Raw genomic sequence first — 20,069 nt, forward strand, 5'->3', positions numbered from 1 at the left:
GAGATGGTGGTGAAATTTTGATATGTTGTGTAAAAAAAAAAGTCTGAACAATCCTGCCGTTGCATTTGTATAGAACCTGTCATAATGCATTGATGTTGAGCCTAAAATGCAGATTGATTTAGTGGTGTTCACTTCATATCAGACGAACTGAATAACTGAGAAGTGCACAAATCTTTGTTGTGTCAGTTTAAAAGAAATGAAACTTGACAATTGTTATTAGTTACCTTTGCAATAAACATGCCAAAGTTTGTGTGTGACTGAGAGGCCAAAGAAACTAGTGAATATATCTTGAGCTCAATCAAACAGGGGCAATGTAAGTATCTAACGTGAATATGATTGGTACAGGTTTTGAATATACAAATGTACGTCCTAAATGGATCAGAAACTTGCTGCATGGGTTTCAAGAGCTCTTATTTATGAATCACATGAGGCAATGGTGTAATCAACTCACATTTCCTTCATCTGGGCATAAAGTGTATCATAAAATAATTTCTTCATCAGTAGTATAATTGACATTTATTTCCTCCTTACAACCCACAGTGGTAAGTCATTTCAAGTCTTGAATTCTGTGATGCATAGGATCAAAGAAAGGCAAAATGAGTGTTAGCAGGTCAATGGAAGTGATGCATCACTCTAGAAACAGCGTTAAAGAGACTGTACAGTATTGGTTGAAAAGGTGATTCATGTTTTGAATATTTCTAAGTGGGATAATGAAAAACCTCTCATGAAATATGAAAGATCATGTAAGTTTAAGAAGGATTCAACGTTTATTTGATGAAAATTGATTTTCAAATGGCTGAGTTATCTAAAAAAGTGATAATAATACAAGGCGACAGGCCACGCCTTTTATTAGGATCTCTTTGTTTCACGTTGTTTTGGGATATCTCAGCCATTTCAAAACGGTTTTTCATCAAATAAACTTTTAATACCCGTTAGAATTGCATGCTCTTTGACATCTCATAGAGTGGTTACTGATTACCTAAGCTTAATCTTCACCTCGACCAGAACTGTACACACCCTTTAAATCACAGTAAAATGGATAGAAATGTGGCGTGAATGGTTGTAACAAACAACAGCATGTTGCACTGATACAACTTGCAGAATACATCTGTTGCAGGTCATCCTGCCAGCATCCAGTGCTGAAATTCATGTGAAATTATCAGACATGCCACCCAGTTGATAATTGCTTGTGCATTTGGATCTTAGCTCCTCCTATGCTACTTGTTATAAGAGTAATTTTGTGTTTGCAGGCTGCTATAGCATGTATGTCTTTGGAATGAAGTAATGATGTAGAAAGAGCTAATCTTGAATGTAAACTATGGACACAGATATACATCTCATTTATGTGTTAGGCTATACATGTACTTTCTGGCATCAGTGTCGGTGATATATGATTCCTAGTAGAAAGTAGAAAATGATTTATATGTATGTAAATGAAGTGGTGTTGAGCTAGGTAGGGAGGGTGATTCTGTACTTTACTAGAGCAGCTGTTCACATTTGATTCAACTTGTGATGACAAAGTGAATAGGTAACTGTTGCAACTATCAAGAGTATGAAGATCTTGCAAATTATTGTGGAGTGAATACAGACATACAGACCTCGTGAAGTGATAATCAGGGTATAGCTGAAATACGACCCTGTCAAATTGTTCAGTGTAATCAAGTGCCTTTTACTGTCAAAGCAATACTGTTAGCAAGCATTCCTATGTATCCAAGTTATGCTGTTTTCTTTAGTCAAATGGCTCTGTGAGATGTTGCTCATATTGAGCAATTATATATACGGCACATTTGATTTGTCATGATTATTGGTGTATTCATATTGCATTAAAGTTTGTTAGATGCCGTATGTCCACATGATCCCTCAGTGTAAAGGTTTAAGCTGTCATGTGCATATCAATGGAGCAGTCTTGAGCAATAAAGCATGGATGAAACAAACCGCAAACAAGGTATAGTCCACAACATCTATTATTACAATGAAGCTCTAAATGAATGACTTCATTGTCCTTTAAGCTGACCACAGCTTCTACATTAACCGTAAGAGGATCATTGCCTGAAAATTTAAATTGAATACTGTATAAGCTGTTATTCTCGTGACGGTTTAATTTTTGCAGAATTTCGCATATCATAGTTTGATCGCTAGTTTAATAACACGCTATGGAAATAGTGCATTTATCATAGCATCGGTGTCAATTTGCGAAAAACAACATCTCGCAAAAATACATTGTATCTGTAACCTCATTCGCAAAATATCTGTACGCAAAAATAACAGCTTACACAGTAATTGAGAAAACATGAAAGTAAACTTCAAGCCTTTCTCCTTTTTCCTCACTTTTCAACAATAATAGGTGTCAAGACAGCTTTCATTGAACCATAGCAGTTTGTAAGGCACCCACTGTGTGTACATATGTACCCATTCATTGCAAATCATTGTCAATGTTTTCAATTGCATATGTCAAGATGAAGATACATTCATAATTACGCCCAAGTGAGTATGTTCCTGGATGCGTCTTTTCCAGTAGACATGTACTGGTTTGAGTATTGAATCTGGAGATGGCAGCACTATTGTAATCACAATTATTTATGTTCATATCGACTGGTCTTGAGATGTATTGAGTTCGCAAGTCATTTGAAAGTTCTTTTTTTTTTTCAAACATACGGTACTGCTGGGTTGCAGAGAAGTGATACATTAGAGAGTAAAGACAAATTAAAAGCAATTGCAAAATTTAGAATGAAAGATAATTATGATAAAAAGCGAGGGGAATTTCAAAATCTTGGAAAAATTCACATTGCTGAGCTAGCAACCTGGGGTTGATTTCTGGTAAGTTGCATGGCATTCTCATTTCAAATGTTGCTTTCAGACAAAGTATGGGGGGGGGGAGCTGGATCAGGCAGGGAGGGCATTTAACCCTTCGACACTTTCTTCCATTGTATCCAAACAGCAGTCAATAGTTGCCACTGAGTTAAAAAAAGAAACTTCCCATTGGTATTGGCCCAGAAAATTAAATGATAATTAAATAACGAATTAGTGACACATGGTCTTTATTCGCTTGTCAATTTCATTGTGATAATTATAGTAATTGCTGATCCTGTCACACCAGTCCATGCGAGATTAATACAAAGTATTGCAGTTATACAACAGCAATTTCAAATGACAAGGTTTATGTGGGTCTGTGTTTTGTTTGTTTTCACATGTGCCGATGTGTTAATCATATTTGAGAGGGACAGATGAGAGAAAGTATTACTGACAGTTAAATTCACATTTGTAACATCTCCATGCACATACATTTTTATGTAAAAATATAGATTGACAGATAGATAGATTGACTCAAAAGTAGATAGACACATAGGTACAAATTGCTACAAAAACAAAGAAATGTCTTGTGAATTATTTGTAGGATACATTTCTTAAAATTTGATTTTATTTCTGCATATTTAATCCATATAACTGAAAATAAATTACATCTTATTTGAACATATACAATGATTATCATACATATAACATCGTAGCTACAGAAATAGTACACTATGTCGACTTAAATTAGAAAAATGCATTAGACTTTGATGGTGAGCTAAGCATAAGAGTAGCCCCAACATGGACAAGCAAAGAATGAATTTCAATGCATGTATCCAAACTCACACAACAAATATGTGTGTATTTCTGAAAAAAAAAAGAGAAGGAAGTTGTGTGCTAAATAATTTTGCTGTGTGCATTTGAATGTGTGCCTAACACAAGAGACACCACATCTGACAGAACTCAGCCACGATGTGATATTTAAATGAAAGCTGGACATTTCTCAGAGAGCTAACCAAAAAAAAAAAAAATAAATAAAAATAATGTCTTGAAATTTTTATATAAGTGTTTTACTGTAGACAAAAATTTTGTTTTCATCACAAACTGAGACAGCATATTGATTTCCAACTGTAAAAAGTGCCACAAACCTCACTCCCGTTTATGCTCTTTCCTTTCAGGTCCATGAAATGGTGACAAAATTAGAACATCTGTCTTCTCTCGGACTGTTTTTCAAACTAAACTAACAATATATGCGCTATCTTTCATTCATTCAAATTTCTACCACAGTTGGCACAAAATCTCAGGACTACAAGTTTCACTTATGCCAGATGCACTCTGAAGAAGACAGCCTCAGTGGGAAGGTGTGACGGTATACAAAGAACTACTATAAGAACAAGTTAATGATTATGTTCTTGATGCTTCTTGCCAAAACAGTAAGAAATGTTAAACAATCATAGTTCACTGTAGAAACTGCATGTGCCATGGCACTCAAAGAGAGAAATAGAAATTTCCCTTTTTATCCATGCATGGATTTGGGACAAGGCTTGAAGTCCCCTGAAGTTGTGACCAATTGCAGTTAAAATTATTTTCATTGCGCTACACTGTAGTTTGTAGTAGTAGTATGTAGTTTGTGACACTGAATTGAAATTGCTTCTTGTTAATTTACAATTCTATTTGGCTATCTGGCAAGGATGGAAGTTCATCAAAGACAAAAAAAAAAAATACTTTGACTCATCGTCACTGGTGCCATGGATAACTGACTCAGTAGAAATTTACACAAGATGTGCTTTACAAAATAGTATAGTACAAATATTTATCATTGAGATGTATAAACCAGACTAATAACTAAGCTCAGTAGATTAGGAAGTCCACACAACGACTTGCTGCGAACAGGAGTAAATAAAACTTAAATTTAGTGAGATTTCCAGTACCATAGGAGAAGAGGAATCTTTCAGATTAATGCTTTTGTTAACTCAAATTCTTGCAGTAGTTTTTGTTTGCCTTTTTATTGGGGGGGGGGGGGGGGGGGGTGATGAAAAAAAAAAAACACTTTCAAAAAGATGACAAGACAACACTTCACAATTAGTATGGCATCAAAAACATCTTATATCAGTTTGAAAGCACAAAGGCATCTTTTGCCTGAAGAATAGGACTGCTTCAATTGAGTGGTTCAACAACAGGAGTTCAGGTAATAATATCTTCTAGTCTTCATCATCTGAAAAGACATCTGTGGCTTGAGAAACAGAGGTCAGCTGCCGGCTCACTCCAGCTATAAAAATATAAAAGAGAGATATACCGATAAATTGACGGGAAACACTCTCTGGACCACAATTAAAAAAAAAAAAGAACAACAGAAGGAGGAGGCCCACATAACAGTACATTTACTTATGCTCATAACTTTCAGTGCATATAGTCTCGCTACAAAATTTGGTAATTTGCTGTAATTTTGCTCACTCGAACAATACAGTATTATAACTAGTGGAATCAGCCATCATGAACAATGTTGAGCCACTTTCTATCAACACAGAAATTATTTTACCAAGCTACTCTGGCTGGAGCAATTTATTACTATACCCACCTTGCAAAGGCGTCGTCTTCGTTGGTGTACCAGCAAAACCAGCACTGTAATAATAATAAAAGACAAGACAAACCCAGAAATTTGTCATATTTTGTGTGTAAGCTGTAAGAAACAGATGTTGCAGGCTTGCTCTCAACTGACATACTAATATTATTGAGTCAATACACTCTAGTGTTTGACTAGATAATGTAATCACACTTTGAAAATAATCTCACCTATACATTTCTATGTGCATAGCTTATTTTTCAGCTCAAACAAAGCACAGCATTAAAATTTGCAAAGAACCACTGTGATCATTAGTATTTACACAGATAGTAATCACAGATGTTATCAGAACTCCTTATGCATTGTCTTTCATACATTCTTGCTACACAAAATTCAACAGAACCAATCACTGTATGGAATTCCAGATATTTTGGTTGCATGAGAGGTACCTATATGCACCCTTGTGCTGCAGTGCACTGAGAAGTGTGGCAAGTTTTAGCTTTCTGCCACGAGAGGATACTATCTATACTCACTCCCGCTTTGACTGATCCTCTTCTGCCTCCTCATCTTGCTCGGACCCAACGGGGGCAAGCGTCTGAGGGTTGAACTGGTTCAGTGGCTCTCCAATGATGCCGATACTGCAAGATGAAATGAGACCGGCAAAATGAAATCAATCATCAATAAAAGCGTTATCCCCATAACGATGCATAATCACTGATGCACTTTGTTTTCTTTTCAGAACTATCTCTTCCTCCCTTTTCATCGCTGCATTTTTGACAAACAAAGTTTGGGCATTCCCATTCCTATTTCTACAAAGTCTTCATGGTCTATATGTGCAATTCCTAATAATATAAAGATATAATAAGAATGCAACAAAAAGTCAACAATCTCTCTCTCTCTCTCTCTCTCTCTCTCTCTCTCTCCCTCTCTCTCTCTTGTTTAGCATTGAAAATGCAAAGATCAAAAAGTGGGATGCATACTTGTGCAGCAGTATACACAGTCAACATCCCGCAAGGAAATGACAGACAGATCAGTATGGCTTTTTTAAAATGTATGAAGATATGTCATCTAAATTATTTTCACTTACTTTTTCTTGAAAAATGCTGGTTTGCCCCTGGGTTGAAGTGATTCTGCTGGCACTGATTGGTTTCTGCACAAACAAGCAAGACAAGAGATTAATGTTATGGTAACATTTCTTTGAGACTTGCTTCTATCTGAATCATATCCAGATGGAAAAAGAAGGAACATTTTGCACAGCATGAGCACTGCACATAACTGCAAAAGTGGTACTCTGTTTTATGAGACTTGAATGATGAAGGGGTGGGAGGAGGGGAGGGGGGAGGGGGATGACAATTGTACAAAGTGTCTTAAAAATCACTTCACTGCATCCAAAGGTAGAGTATGCAGATGTGACAGAGGAGGTTAGCAAAAATTCATTCAGTCATGACAATTCTAGTACTCCCAAGTGGTTTTCTCCCAAGACCAGGCATCATATCGTCTGTTGAGAATGAGAAGGGCGTTAAGTTGTCTCGAACACTATGGGTTTTGTGAGAACTTAACGCCCTTATCATTCTCAACCGACGATATCTGCATTTTGTGACAGAAATGACATCTACAAACCCACACCAACCCCCCCCCAAAAAAAATAACAAAATAACAAAATAAAAATCCATAATTTCAACTTTTGTCACACATCAGGATGCTTCACACTTAATTGTTCAGTCTAAGATTGAATAAGAAATATCACAAAACAACATATGAAGGAAACAAGGCAAGTGCCATAATGTGTCTCGCCCATTCACGTACAAGAAATTGTACGCGAATGGGATATAACGGATAAAAAAAGAGATATAACAGATAAAAAGAGATATAAAGGAGTAAAAACTTATGACAAAAAAGAAACGTGCCATAAAAACTTAACATTGAGCCCTTAAAGTTCGTTGACCCATGCCTGTGACCTTTGACCTTGTGGTGACCATCCACTCCCCAAGAGACATCTACCATCCAATTTTGGATCAAACGGACCTATGGATCAAAAGTTATGACCCATACTAGAAACGCGCCATTAACACTTAACATTGGGCTCTAAAAGTTCGTTGACCCATGCTTGTGACCATTGACCTTGTGGTGACCATCCACTCCCCAAGGGACATCTACCATCCAAGTTTAGTCACAAATGGAGTTATGGATCAAAAGTTATGACCCATAATAGAAACGCGCCATGAAAACTTAACATTGGGGTCTAAAAGTTTGTTGACCCCTGCCTGTGACCTTTGACCTTGTGGTGATCATCCACTCCTCAAGGGACATCTACCATCCAAGTTTGGTAACAAACAGACCTATGGATCAACAGTTATGACCCATAATAGAAACGTGCCATAAAAACTTAACATTGGGCTCTAAAAGTTTGTTGACCCATGCTTGTGACCTTTGACCTTGTGGTGACCATCCACTCCCAAAGAGACATCTACCATCCAAGTTTGGTCACAAATGGAGTGGATCAAAAGTTATGACCCATAATAGAAACGCGCCATAAAAACTTAACATTGGGCTCTAAAAGTTTGTTGACCCCTGCCTGTGACCTTTGCCCTTGTGGTGACCATCCACTCCCCAAGGGACATCTACCATCCAAGTTTGGTAACAAACGGACCTATGGATCAAAAGTTATTTTCCATGTACCATCCCAGTTTGGTAACAAACGGACCTATGGATCAAAAGTTTTTTACTCCTTTATATCTCTTTTTATCTGTTATATCTCTTTTTTCATCCGTTATATCCCATTCACGTACAATTTCTTGTACGTGAATTGGCGAGACACATTATGGCACTTGCCTTGTTTCCTTCATATGTTGTTTTGTGATATTTCTTATTCAATCTTAGACCGTTTCATTTGACAAGAAGTACACTGTTACTTTCCATTACAGTCTTTCTGTTACTCACCCTGAGGAATCTAGTGTCAGCTTCCCAAACAACCACTCATTTGCCTCCTTGGGTGTAGGCAGTACGGATTTCAGCACTGGAGACCTGGTTCTGAAACATATATGAGTAAAATTCACAACACTGCAGCATTAACACATGAATGGAAAGAACCTGCATATGATATCCCATCATACATCTGAAATTTCGCTCTACACTTTAATCTATTTGCATGATAGCATGCCAGTCAAACTGCTATTTCAGGTATACCAAATTCTTTATGCCAAATATATTCAATGCAGTAAGAGAAGTTGCTACACATAAGTAATAAAGAAACAATGCCAAGTTTGAAAAACTTCTCAAAAAGCAGGCACACATCTCGCAATAAATATTCTTCATGTTACTATCATATCATATAGAATCTGATGAAAAAAAACCCCAGGAATAAATCTTGGTAAAGAACTTCTGCAAGACTGTCTTGATAAGTTACATTTATATTTCATTTCATGTCATTTCAAAACAATTCCACAACATCATCATATGACAGACTGTTGAAAGGTTGTTGATCACTTACTTGACTATGCTTGTAATTGAGGGCCTGTCTCTGTTGAAGAAATACAAAGTCATCAAGTTAGTTTACTTCAACATTCTCTGGCCTATACAAACAGAGGTTAACATTCTGATCAGGTGCAGCATAATCAACTTAAATTTAACACAGACAATATACATATAATATGATAGACACTAGTTAAGAAATACATCAGTAAATGTGCACAAACTACATAGTGCACTACTTCTGCCATTTTCCTCTTTTTGAAAAAATATATAAAGTTTCACGGAATTTGACGGAAAGCTTAATAACATCAAATTATTCTGAACTAAGATATGTATTCAGTTAAAGCTGGTTTATTTTTGGTTGAGACCTAACTTCAGGTTTCTATATAGCATTTGTGTGTGTGTGTGTGTGTGTGTGTGTGTGAGATAATGAGAAACTTCTTATGAAATGCCAAAAGGGGATATAATTCTAAGGGGAATTCAATGTTTATTTGATGAAAATTAGTTTTATTTTGAATGGCTGAGGTATTCAAAACAGAGCGATTCTAATAAAAGGTGAGACCCGCCTTTTATTAATCGCTTTGTTTTACTTTGTTTTGGGGGATGTCTCAGCCATTCCGAAAACGATTTTCATCATATTATAAACTTTGAATTCCTCTTACAATGGCTTGCTCTGTAATATTCCATAAGTGGTTTCTTGGTATCTTGCAAAAAGTTAAAAGCCCAAACCTCATCTCCACTATAAGCACTGATGGTCACATTTTGTCTAGTTTTTATTTTGTTTTTGTTCTCTTTTATGTGTGAGTGTGTATATAGTGTTTAAAAGGAATTTCAGTATTGTGATCATGTACTAAGATTTTATATAGGTATCCGCCTTTAAAGATGTACCACTTCAGAGGTAACATTCAATTGTGCATAGAAACATCTACACACTTTTACCAAACACTTTTGACTTTGCGCATCTGAATGCCATTTGTAAAATGAAGCCTGCAAACAACAAGCCAATGTGTGACATTGACTGACAGAAAACTTCCGATTCATGCTTCGCTTCGAGATTCATCAAATGAAAGTACCTTTCATCGAGTGTACATATGCCATCAACTAACAAAGCATACTTTCTGATTCAGTTGTCCACATTTGAAGGCATTCATACACACTCGTACACAAGCACACAGCATCCACTGACCTTCATCACATAATGTAATAAATAGCCACTTTGATACCTGTTGATTCTCCTCCTTTCTGCTGGAGTGATGCTTGGGGTGAATGTGAACATGTCCCTGGCCAATTCCTCATCATTATCATTGTCTTCCTCGGGGGAATTCTTTATCCTCAGTGCTGGGTTGAAGACATCTGACCGCAATACCCTAGTTCGTCACATGGGGAGAGAAAATAATAGAAACGTTAATGGTTAAATGCGTCTATGTATTCAAGAAATATTCTAGAAAATAAGACATAAAAGCAAAACAAACACAGGACCAAAATGTAGATTCGTAGAAGTAATGGCATGAACACTGATATTTCAAAAGTCACATCATCCTGAAGAGAAATTATTCAAAAGCATATGTCAAATCAAATCGAAATGGAGAAATGATCTGCATATTTTTTACATTAACCAATGTAAGAGTAAAAACACAACAATAAAATCGATGAAAGCATAAAATAATGGATTCAATTAAAGATACATCTAAGCTCTGCCTACAGGATATTGTTCTTCTGAAAGGATTAGAAAAAAGAAATCATTCTACACAGAAAACATCACATTAAAAGGAAAAAAAAAAACCTGCACCATTATCACATCCACCTCACATTGCTTGACAATAAATTTGTGACGTTGTAAAATCAGCTCACCTCCCGAGTTCTTTGTTAATGAGGTCGTGATCTTTTCTGCGGAAAACCAGCCAGACGAGATAAACACAGAACTTGTACAATGTCTGAAAAAAGGTCGGATAAGCAAAGAAAAAAAAATCAAACATTTCTCTGGTATGGTGGAATGAAATTTTCTTATCACCTGCAGAAAATTTACCTCATTCAAATAACTTGGAACACAGAATATTCAAGAAAATAATACTACTCATCAAATGACACCTAAAGAGCACACAGCACCATGATGACAATGAATTATAACATACAGTCAGATCATTATTCAATCAATTCAATTACAATCGGACTTTCTGCAATGATAACCTTAAAAGTAGTGAATCAATCAAACTGCAATTTTAGGGTATGAAACTTAACTTATTACTATATCCTGAAGGAAACCCCACTTGATTTGCTTCAGTGGCCACAGACAAATGGGGATCTTTGTAAAGCACGTCAGAAGTCCCTTCCCTCTAAGTTTTGTAAAGGAGACACCTTATCCATTCTGTTCATTGCACACCTTACAAATACCAACTTGTTCACTGCGTTCTCTGACAAGAATCTCTTGAAAAAGTGACTACTTGTTTCATTTCAACTAAAGAAATGAGAAATGAATTACATCAAAAAGGATGCAAATTTCTGAGTTTTGCAAACATTAGTGAGGTGTGAAAATGAATAATTAAGAAAGACATGAAACTGTTAACTCATTGAAGACTGGATTGAGGTCTTCCTTTTTGACTTTTTGTTTTCTTTGTCTCTTTTGTTTTCATCAAGATGATCATTACAGCAATATTTACATATCTACAAATTTGTATACTCACATATTGATGTACTGTTATGCACAGAATTTGAATTCATTTGTTAGTTGCCCTGTTAGTTGTGAACAAAACGTTTTCATTCATATGGATGCCAGGAGCATCCAAGTGCTAAACTTGGGAGAAATGGACCCATTACATGTACAGTATTACAAAGATCCACATTTCTTCGTGACCACTGAACCAAATTGAATGGGGTTTCCTGCAATATGTACATAATGAGTTATAGTTTCATACCCTGAAACAGCACTTAGATTGTTTGAATATTTTATCAATGCGAACAGTCTGACTGTAATTTTTTTTTTGACATTCTGTATATTTTTGATTAGCTGACTACAGAAAATTATAGCATCTATGACTCACCTCGTATATCTCTCTGTCTTTGTATGTTGAAGACTGCCTTTTACTGCAAATGGGGATGAAATGTGTGTAAGACTTTATTTAATGTTGAATCGGATGACTCATAATGTCTTTTAGCCTCAGTACACGACAGGAATGCTAAATGATGCAGCAATATATTGAATATTTTGATCGCATCATTAATAGAGGAAGACTGCAATAGCATGTATAACAATATACACTTCAAATCAACACATTTTTATTATTATCAGAGATGATACCTTGACTGATGGGCAAAATCTTCATCACCCGAGATCAATATAAACTTTGGGTTATGGCTGATTTGTCTGCTTTATATTTCTTATAGCTTTGCTTCAAGATTGTGGATTTATTTCAATGGAATCATAATGTAATTAATTTTTTTACATAAGATATCATCATATGGACACAGATTATCCCTTACAGCAACATTCTACAGACTGGACACAATGCTACTAGATCCCTGGTTCATATACATACTTGCCACTACCCATGTGATGATGTTCCTGCAGTCCCAATCCCAGGATGAGGATGCAGTAGCTCTGTGCAAGATGCCTCTTAGCAACATCCATGCGCTCTGTGATTTCTGCCATGGCCTCCTGCTCAGCAGCACTTGGCTCCCTACATCACAAGAAAGTGCAATCGTATAAATCATATGAAATATGCAAGCATACCACCAACATTTGAAAAATACATGTAGTACAGTAATAATAATTTCTTTACGAATACAGAGAATGTAGGAAAGTGGACTGAATTACGCTGTGTATGTAAAACAAAATCTGAAGATTATACCTTAGGTACAATCTATTATACATAATTCTTTATAGAACCAAGGGCAACACCAAACTATTATCAAATATTTGTAACATATTCTTGGCAATGATGCAGGGTCCTACATCTCATAAGTTTATCTCTCATATCCTTTAGACATGTGTGATTTGAAGGGATACCGGCATGGATAGACAAATAAGGAGAAATTTCCTTATAACAGATAACCATCATGGATTTTCAATGATAAAAATCCTGCTGTAAAAAGGCTTAGTTTTTGGATAAACTTAACTATAAACACACTGACAGAGCAACAAACTCTTCTTTACATTTTCATTCACTTTGCACTTGACAATGAATTTCATCTTCGCATCGAACCTGTAATGGCATAATATAATAAGGTCACTAAAGTATTTGATTTTGAGCTATTTTAACAAGCACATGATGATCCAAATGATACTTTTCCAAGATCTATGGAAACACATTTAAAAACTTACGTTGTCATTTGCTTTGGTTTCTTCTCCAAGGTAAGTTTGTCAAAATAGCTGGCAAAATAGTTCAGCAGACCAATCAGGAACTCATCAAATTGTCCAAGCCTTATGAAAGAAAGGCATTAAAAGATTATGTATTGGACTTTGAGGAAAATATCACAAAACGAACAGTAGAAATGAGGAAATGTTAAATAAAAATACTAGTCTTGAAACACAGTGACTCAAATGCAATACAAATCCTCTTTTTTTTTTTTTGCAAATGATGCAACTTGGCAACTTGTTTTCACAAGTTAAATGGATCCAATACGAAAGACTATGCAGGCACATTACCCATGTCTTCTCATACAGTGACTTTTTTAATTGGAATACAGTGACTTTTTTAATTGGAAAACAGTGACTCACACGCAATACACACAATTTGCAAATGCAAAGCGGTTTTTTAGTTTTTAGTAGAGAGTCACAGATAGACTATAACTTTATTTTGTCTCATTCTTAAAAGTCATACTGTTAAATCAACACAGACTGGCGGGGTAACCTACCGTAAGGCATGCGCACACCATGTACACTTCTAAAAGCATGGAAGTTTAGAAACAAACCTAATACAATCAGAATTATCTTGGATCTTGAAAACTTTTGGGAAACACAAAACTTGGATTACAGGCAAAATTTTAAAAAAAGAGAGCCTAAAAAAATTCTATATATTCGGTACACTAATTTTAGAAAAACACACTACAATGTACTTGAAAGCAGATAAATAGAGAAATGGTATCATTTTACTCTATTCCATTATGCCTGCACAATCTAAATTGGATGATCATGAGAGATATGCAAGCACATCACCAAATGAAATGTCTTAATTCCTCATACACTGACTTTCTAAAGTTTTTCTGCATTTCAATACCACATCATTACAAATCTAAGATGTACAGTATATCTAATCTGCTTGGCAGATCTTTGGATCTATACAGAATATCTGCAGTTCAAGCAAGGTTACTGTAATCTGCTCCCATACTTACTCGTACAAGCACATCTCAAAGGAGTCAGTTGGGAAATTCACTTCATTTAACATGAAGAGAGCAACAGCTGAAACAAAACAGAACATAATAGCTATACATCAACGGATAGCAATGATTATGTCTACAAAGGCATTGAATTATATATTTCATTTATCATTGCTCAATCACTCTAATTAAATGCACTGCTTTTTTCTCTCATAGTTCAGGAAATGCAGAATTTGAAGGAATTAGAGAGTGTAAGTTATTTTGTAACAATGGTATTGACTTTGTGATTTGAAAAGGGAGGATAACTAAGAGCATGAGAAGTCAGTGCTGACAAATCTCTTACAGCAGGCAGAAAGGCTGATGAACACTTACATCTAATTGACTCAAAAAGGAATAAAATCAATTCACATTGCCAGTTATTACTAATGAGAAAAAAAAAATTATTGTGAAAATTTGCCAACACATTACAGTACAGCAAATCTATAAGCACTGTTCCTCTGGGATCAGAGATTTCATATGAACACTTGGCCACTGTCCATCTCCTACTTTCACGTAAAAAAAAACCGCAAAAAAAAAAAACATATGCAGTTGAGACATTGGCAAACTTTGTGGACTTCATGAAGTCTTCATAAGTCCATTCAGTGAGACATACTGGGTGATTTCAAGTTTGGTGCTAGTGCTATAGTGCTAGCTCCCAAATAACTGCGTTAAATCGAGCTCCAACACCGGCGCTCAGATTAACGAAGTGATACCGATCAAAATTATCTATCCCAACACCGAGGTGCTAGCAAAGCACCACCACGCAGTCTGCGAGAATTGTGCAACGAAAAAATTGTCGCGCGTAACTACAGGCAAATATTAAAAGATGCAGCCATGACTGCTTAGTTTTGGACACATAATGAGGAAGACTGATTAAAATACCACAAATTTCATCTCTTCTTGAAATCACAATTACCTTAATTTTGCTCTTAGGCTCAGATTTATATAGCCATGTTGAGAGTGTCTGTGTACGTTACGTGGGCGACCACTGCATTAGCATTTAGACTTTGCACGTAAAACGTGCATCTTATAATGGAAGTGAATGCAGGTTTCGCACGGCAACGCTAACACCAGCACCGAACTTGAAATGATGAAAATGATAATCCCTAGGGGCTAGTGTTAGTCAATAGGGAAAAAGAACGTAAATCGCTAACACAAACGGCGGAGCTCGGTTGAGCAGACGACATTCAACACCGAGCCCAGCACCAGCAAACAGAAATACATCATAATTTTGAGGTCAACTCCCAACACCAACGTGATTTCAAGTTCGGTTTTATCGCCGGTGCTAGTGCTGAGATAGCACTAGCACTAGCACTAGCACCGAATCTGAAATCACCCACTGTGCATCCATCACTATACTTGTTTGGCTAAAACTTACATTTGACTCTCTGCAAAGTGACCGAGGTCTCCTTCTCTGCCTTGTTGGACCTGGCTGACCTTGCTCCTATACCGCCTCCCTGAATGCCTTTAGTCCCTCCTTGACCCTTCCCATCAAATTTGTTTGGTGTTGCCCTGGATTTGGAGAGAATTTTAAGAATTATAAAAACAAACAACTCATGGTGCATAAAACCACAGCAGAAAACATCTAGTATGTATGGCTCACTGAACTGAATTTTCATATAGCAGCTCTAACTATGGCGTGAAAGGGTTTTTTTGTTTGTTTGTTTGTTTGTTTTTTGTTTTTTTTTAGACATCCATACTAATAGTTTGTATGTTGAATTTCATTCTCAATCAAGTACCAGGTATGTTGTTATAAATATTTTTGTTCACCTGCCCTTCTGGGAAGTTAGAGATGACTCTCAAGTGCCATCATGTTTACAAGGGACACTCACATCAATTAACATACTCTTGGTTATAATAGTCACAGAATTATCATTGATCCTTTATTTCCCCAGATACGATTTCCACCTGTTTCAAATCATAAGTCAACTTCTAATCTTATATTAGTTAACCGACATTTGATCAAATAAAGACCAGGCACTGTCAAACCTTACTCTATCTTTGGAAGTTTATAACTCTTTGTGTACTCTGACAGTAAAGTCCTTTCCACCTGCAGCAATCCTTTTATTTATATAGCACAATATTTCCTACAGCAAAATCACTCCTGCAAAAGAGAATCTTGAGAAACTATGTATTAAGGTCACACATCCTTTAGGCAAATGTCACAAAACTTTGCATGGTTGAAGAATAATGTCTCCCTACATTGTGTACGATACAATTGTACCTTACAGCAAGACACCACAGAGATTTTTAAAAAGAAATGAAAAACAAACCTGATATCACTTGAGAATAAATCCCCCTTTTGTATCAAGAAAAATGGTTTGAATTTTGCAAGGTCCACATAAATTCACTTGAAATCTGCAGTACTGTTTCCCCCTTTGTCATCAGGAAGTTTCCAAATTCTATTATTTTGAGGAAAGGTCTGAATTACCTACCACTCAATGTACCAGCTTAATTATGAAAGGAATCTGATTTTCAAGGTTGCATAAGGGACAAATGAACTTTAAAGGCATAATTTACCATTTGCGGATGATACAAAAACCCAGCATTAGAGCTTCAAAAGAGTTCTAAAATGTGAGTCAGGAATATCAACAACCAATGTAAAAATTTGAACCAGTATAATCGGTGTTAAGTACACTGTATTGTTAAATGTACAAAATGTGAACAATAGTTATGATAAAGATGTTTTCAGACTAAACCGTCTACAGTTATGGTTTAGTGAGAAAATTGTGATATCTCCTCATATCTTACACTTTATTTTAAAAAAATTTTGTGATACAACTGGCCTACACATATGCATCAAATGTGATATCTTCAACATTTTTTAAATCACCGCTCCCAAAGGTAAACAGGACCTTTAAGAGACAACAGCTCATTGTAAAAGTTCCACAGATAAGTCTCTAATCTCCTTGTTATATTTTATACATTGTACTTACCTATCCTTCTTGCTTGTATCTCCAAACACATGAGTTTTCTTCCTCTGATTCTTCTTATCTTTTGGATCTATGGGCTGTGTTGCACTGCCACAGAATTATAGAAAGAAAGCAAAAAACTAACATAACAGCAACTACATTAATCACTGTGAAAGTGTTGGTACATCTGTATAAGTGCACTATTACCATAATGAACATGGTTATCACAAAATTCTTGTAAAAATGGAAAAATGGAAGCAATCTGGGGTCCCTTAAAATCTTTGAATAACTGCCTGCTCGGCTGTATTTTTGTTTTTCAAATATATGACGAAAGAAAGCTGCCAGTCCCGAGGACTTCATTATAATGGGAGTGGCCTGTATACTTCTTCTTTCTTCTTCTTCTTCTATACCATGGACATTACTACATCAAATGATTGCATGATAAAGATATCTTCTATTAGCCATTCCATAATAACAACTGTATGACTTGAATGAAATGAGTCATTATTAGATACAACACGACATGAAATTGTGTATTATTTGCAACAAATGATTCAAATCCAATGAATCTGAAAAATGAACCTGTCAGACTTAAGTTCTTTTCTTATGATTCAGAATGACATTAGTTGGAAGCAATCTGGGGTCCCTCTATATTGTAACTATAACAATGTAAAAAATGTGCAGCAATGCAATGAAACACATAAAAATGAATTCCATTTAATCAGATATCTACCTTTTCTTTCCATGTTTTAAAACAATCTCACTCTCATGGTTCAACCACATATAATGCATTGTAGGTGAAACTGAAGTTCATGTCACACATATCCTGGGTAAAACATGTAACTTGTAAAGGCAAAAAAAAAAAAAAAAAAAATTAAACAACATCTGGCCTCGTATACTATATATCCATATTCCGATATTTCACTATTAGGAATTTAATAACTTATACGTTAGTCATAGATAGAATAAAAACATAGAATCTTGTACAGTCACTACTGATATCATGAACAATATGAAATCAATATAACTGATAGTGATATGAATGTAATTATTGCTTGCATAATTTTCATAAATCATGTTACTATTATGCATAGTATCATTATCATCATTACTACAGGTTTTCCCGGCCAATTTCATTGTTTTGTCATTCAATTTCATATTTGAAGTATTCATTTCTATCAAATACGCTCATGCAATGAGCGTATTTGATAATATTTTGTCATTATTTATACTATTACTAGATCTCTACTATTCAGTACTAGTTATATTGCTATTAGTACTGCTACATACTGCTAATATCATTGCTATCCTCATCATTACTACATATACGTGGCTATCACTTTATAGTATTCTACTAGCTAAACCTGGTTTTCATTATTTTGAAAGAAAAAAAAAGGAAAATAAATAATCTTCTTAATTATGGATGTTCAATTCTAAATGCACTGCTGTACAAAAGTATAAACACACAGGCGAGTATTGAGAGGTAATTTTCTAAGAATACTGTTAATGTTGCGGAACATCTTTTTTTTTTTCTTTTCCTTTTTTTTCTTTCTTATAAATGTAAATAAAATGACGGCAAAAACATTTATGTCTTCGCCCGGGTTCGAACCGGGGACCTTCTGCGTGTAAAGCAGACGTGATAACCACTACACCACGAAGGCATTCCTGCCGCTCACAATGCTTGCATGATATATATACGTAGTACAGAAGTTCGCCTTCGCTACGAATAATCGACCCAAAACAGTACCTTGGTTGAAATTCCAAGCTGTTGGTTTCTTCCTTCCAGAACCATTTGCCTGCGGCAGCGATTGATGCCTGAAATAAACAATGAAACAATTCACGAAACTATAATATGAGCTTGTGACGAGAACAGACACATTTATTCCACTATTGGCAACTTCGATCACGAAGAAGACGCAGCTCGCAGCAGCAGCGCGCAGCGAGAGTAGCATAGTGCATCACACAGCACAGTGAGCACTAACATGCAATCGACAGGCGTGCAGCAGATGCTGAACTCGACTGCGGTCGCAGCGGGGCCGGGTGCGCTGCAGTGAGCTAACCGAACGCCAAATATGAAAGATAACACCTTCACAAATGAAACTAATTAACAAGCATTGTAATTGGAACTTACGTCATCAGATATTGTAACAGTCTTTGCCATCTCCGTCCTGTTTTCCTACATACTCAGTTCATGAAAAAAATGATGAATGCTCACAACAGGTGACCGACTCGCAGTAAAATTTCGCTAAACGTTGTCATGGGGACTGTATAGGTCTTATCGATGAGGGCGGCAGATAAGATGTACAGCATGCAGAGAGATGGAATTAATACACACCAAAGAGATTCTCTTTGATACACACGTACTGGGGTTACGGTTCTGGAGTTTTGTTGTGATGCTCCGTTTACCAGACAGCGTGTGTACTCACTAGTCAGTTTTTTACTTCATTCGTTTTCATATACACTGTAAAAATCGAGAGGCTGTTCAGCAATACCACTTTTGAAACAATTATTTGTTAAACAGACATCGAAAGAGAACATTGTCACATTTACATGATTACCAGTACCTCAGTAACAGGTCAAGGCAATTAAAAGTTTGTGATATAACTTTTACATTATTTTTCTTGGGATTGTTCTACCACTATACATGACGTAAAGAGAGGACATCATATTGAAATCAGCATTTAAAAAAAAAAGCAAAATCATCAATTTTGAACGATTATGTCCCCTTAATGTTTCACTCTGTGTTTTAGCTATATCTATTTTAGATATTTTGTGTTTGGAGAAAGTTCATATTTTCAAAACTTCCTATTTCTCGGAGCAAGCGTCCACGTTTTGCATCAGACACTAGTAGTACAACAAAGACTGAAAAGCTCATTGTCGTATTAGTTACTCATGTCCTTCAAATCATTCTCTCAATCCGTTCATTATAACAGTACTTTATCTTACGCATGCAAACTGTTTTCCCATTGGGAAAGAATGTC

At 35.9% G+C, this 20,069-nt stretch overlaps 1 protein-coding gene and 1 non-coding gene across 2 annotated transcripts; both read right to left on the minus strand.

The window, feature by feature from the left end:
* Window positions 1–4,991: 4,991 nt before the first annotated feature.
* On the minus strand, window positions 4,992–19,345 carry LOC139711020 (protein phosphatase 1 regulatory subunit 36-like). Its single transcript, XM_071622942.1, has 16 exons — window positions 19,220–19,345; window positions 18,836–18,903; window positions 17,113–17,196; window positions 15,555–15,688; window positions 14,153–14,219; window positions 13,143–13,241; window positions 12,358–12,498; window positions 11,863–11,905; window positions 10,676–10,758; window positions 10,048–10,191; window positions 8,844–8,873; window positions 8,294–8,383; window positions 6,441–6,503; window positions 5,887–5,991; window positions 5,369–5,412; window positions 4,992–5,059 (listed from the first exon to the last, which is right to left on the minus strand). Exons 1-16 carry the CDS (start codon window positions 19,247–19,249, stop codon window positions 4,992–4,994), a joined length of 1,293 nt encoding a protein of 430 aa, XP_071479043.1. The 5' UTR covers window positions 19,250–19,345.
* Trnav-uac (transfer RNA valine (anticodon UAC)) lies at window positions 18,677–18,749 on the minus strand. The gene has a single exon. It is a non-coding gene; the product is annotated as a tRNA-Val (tRNA).
* Window positions 19,346–20,069: the final 724 nt, after the last annotated feature.

This window comes from Diadema antillarum, unplaced genomic scaffold (genome assembly GCF_040938485.1).
Source record: "Diadema antillarum isolate AM-2024a unplaced genomic scaffold, OU_Dant_1.0 seq00001603_RagTag, whole genome shotgun sequence".
Lineage (NCBI taxonomy): Eukaryota > Metazoa > Echinodermata > Echinoidea > Diadematoida > Diadematidae > Diadema > Diadema antillarum.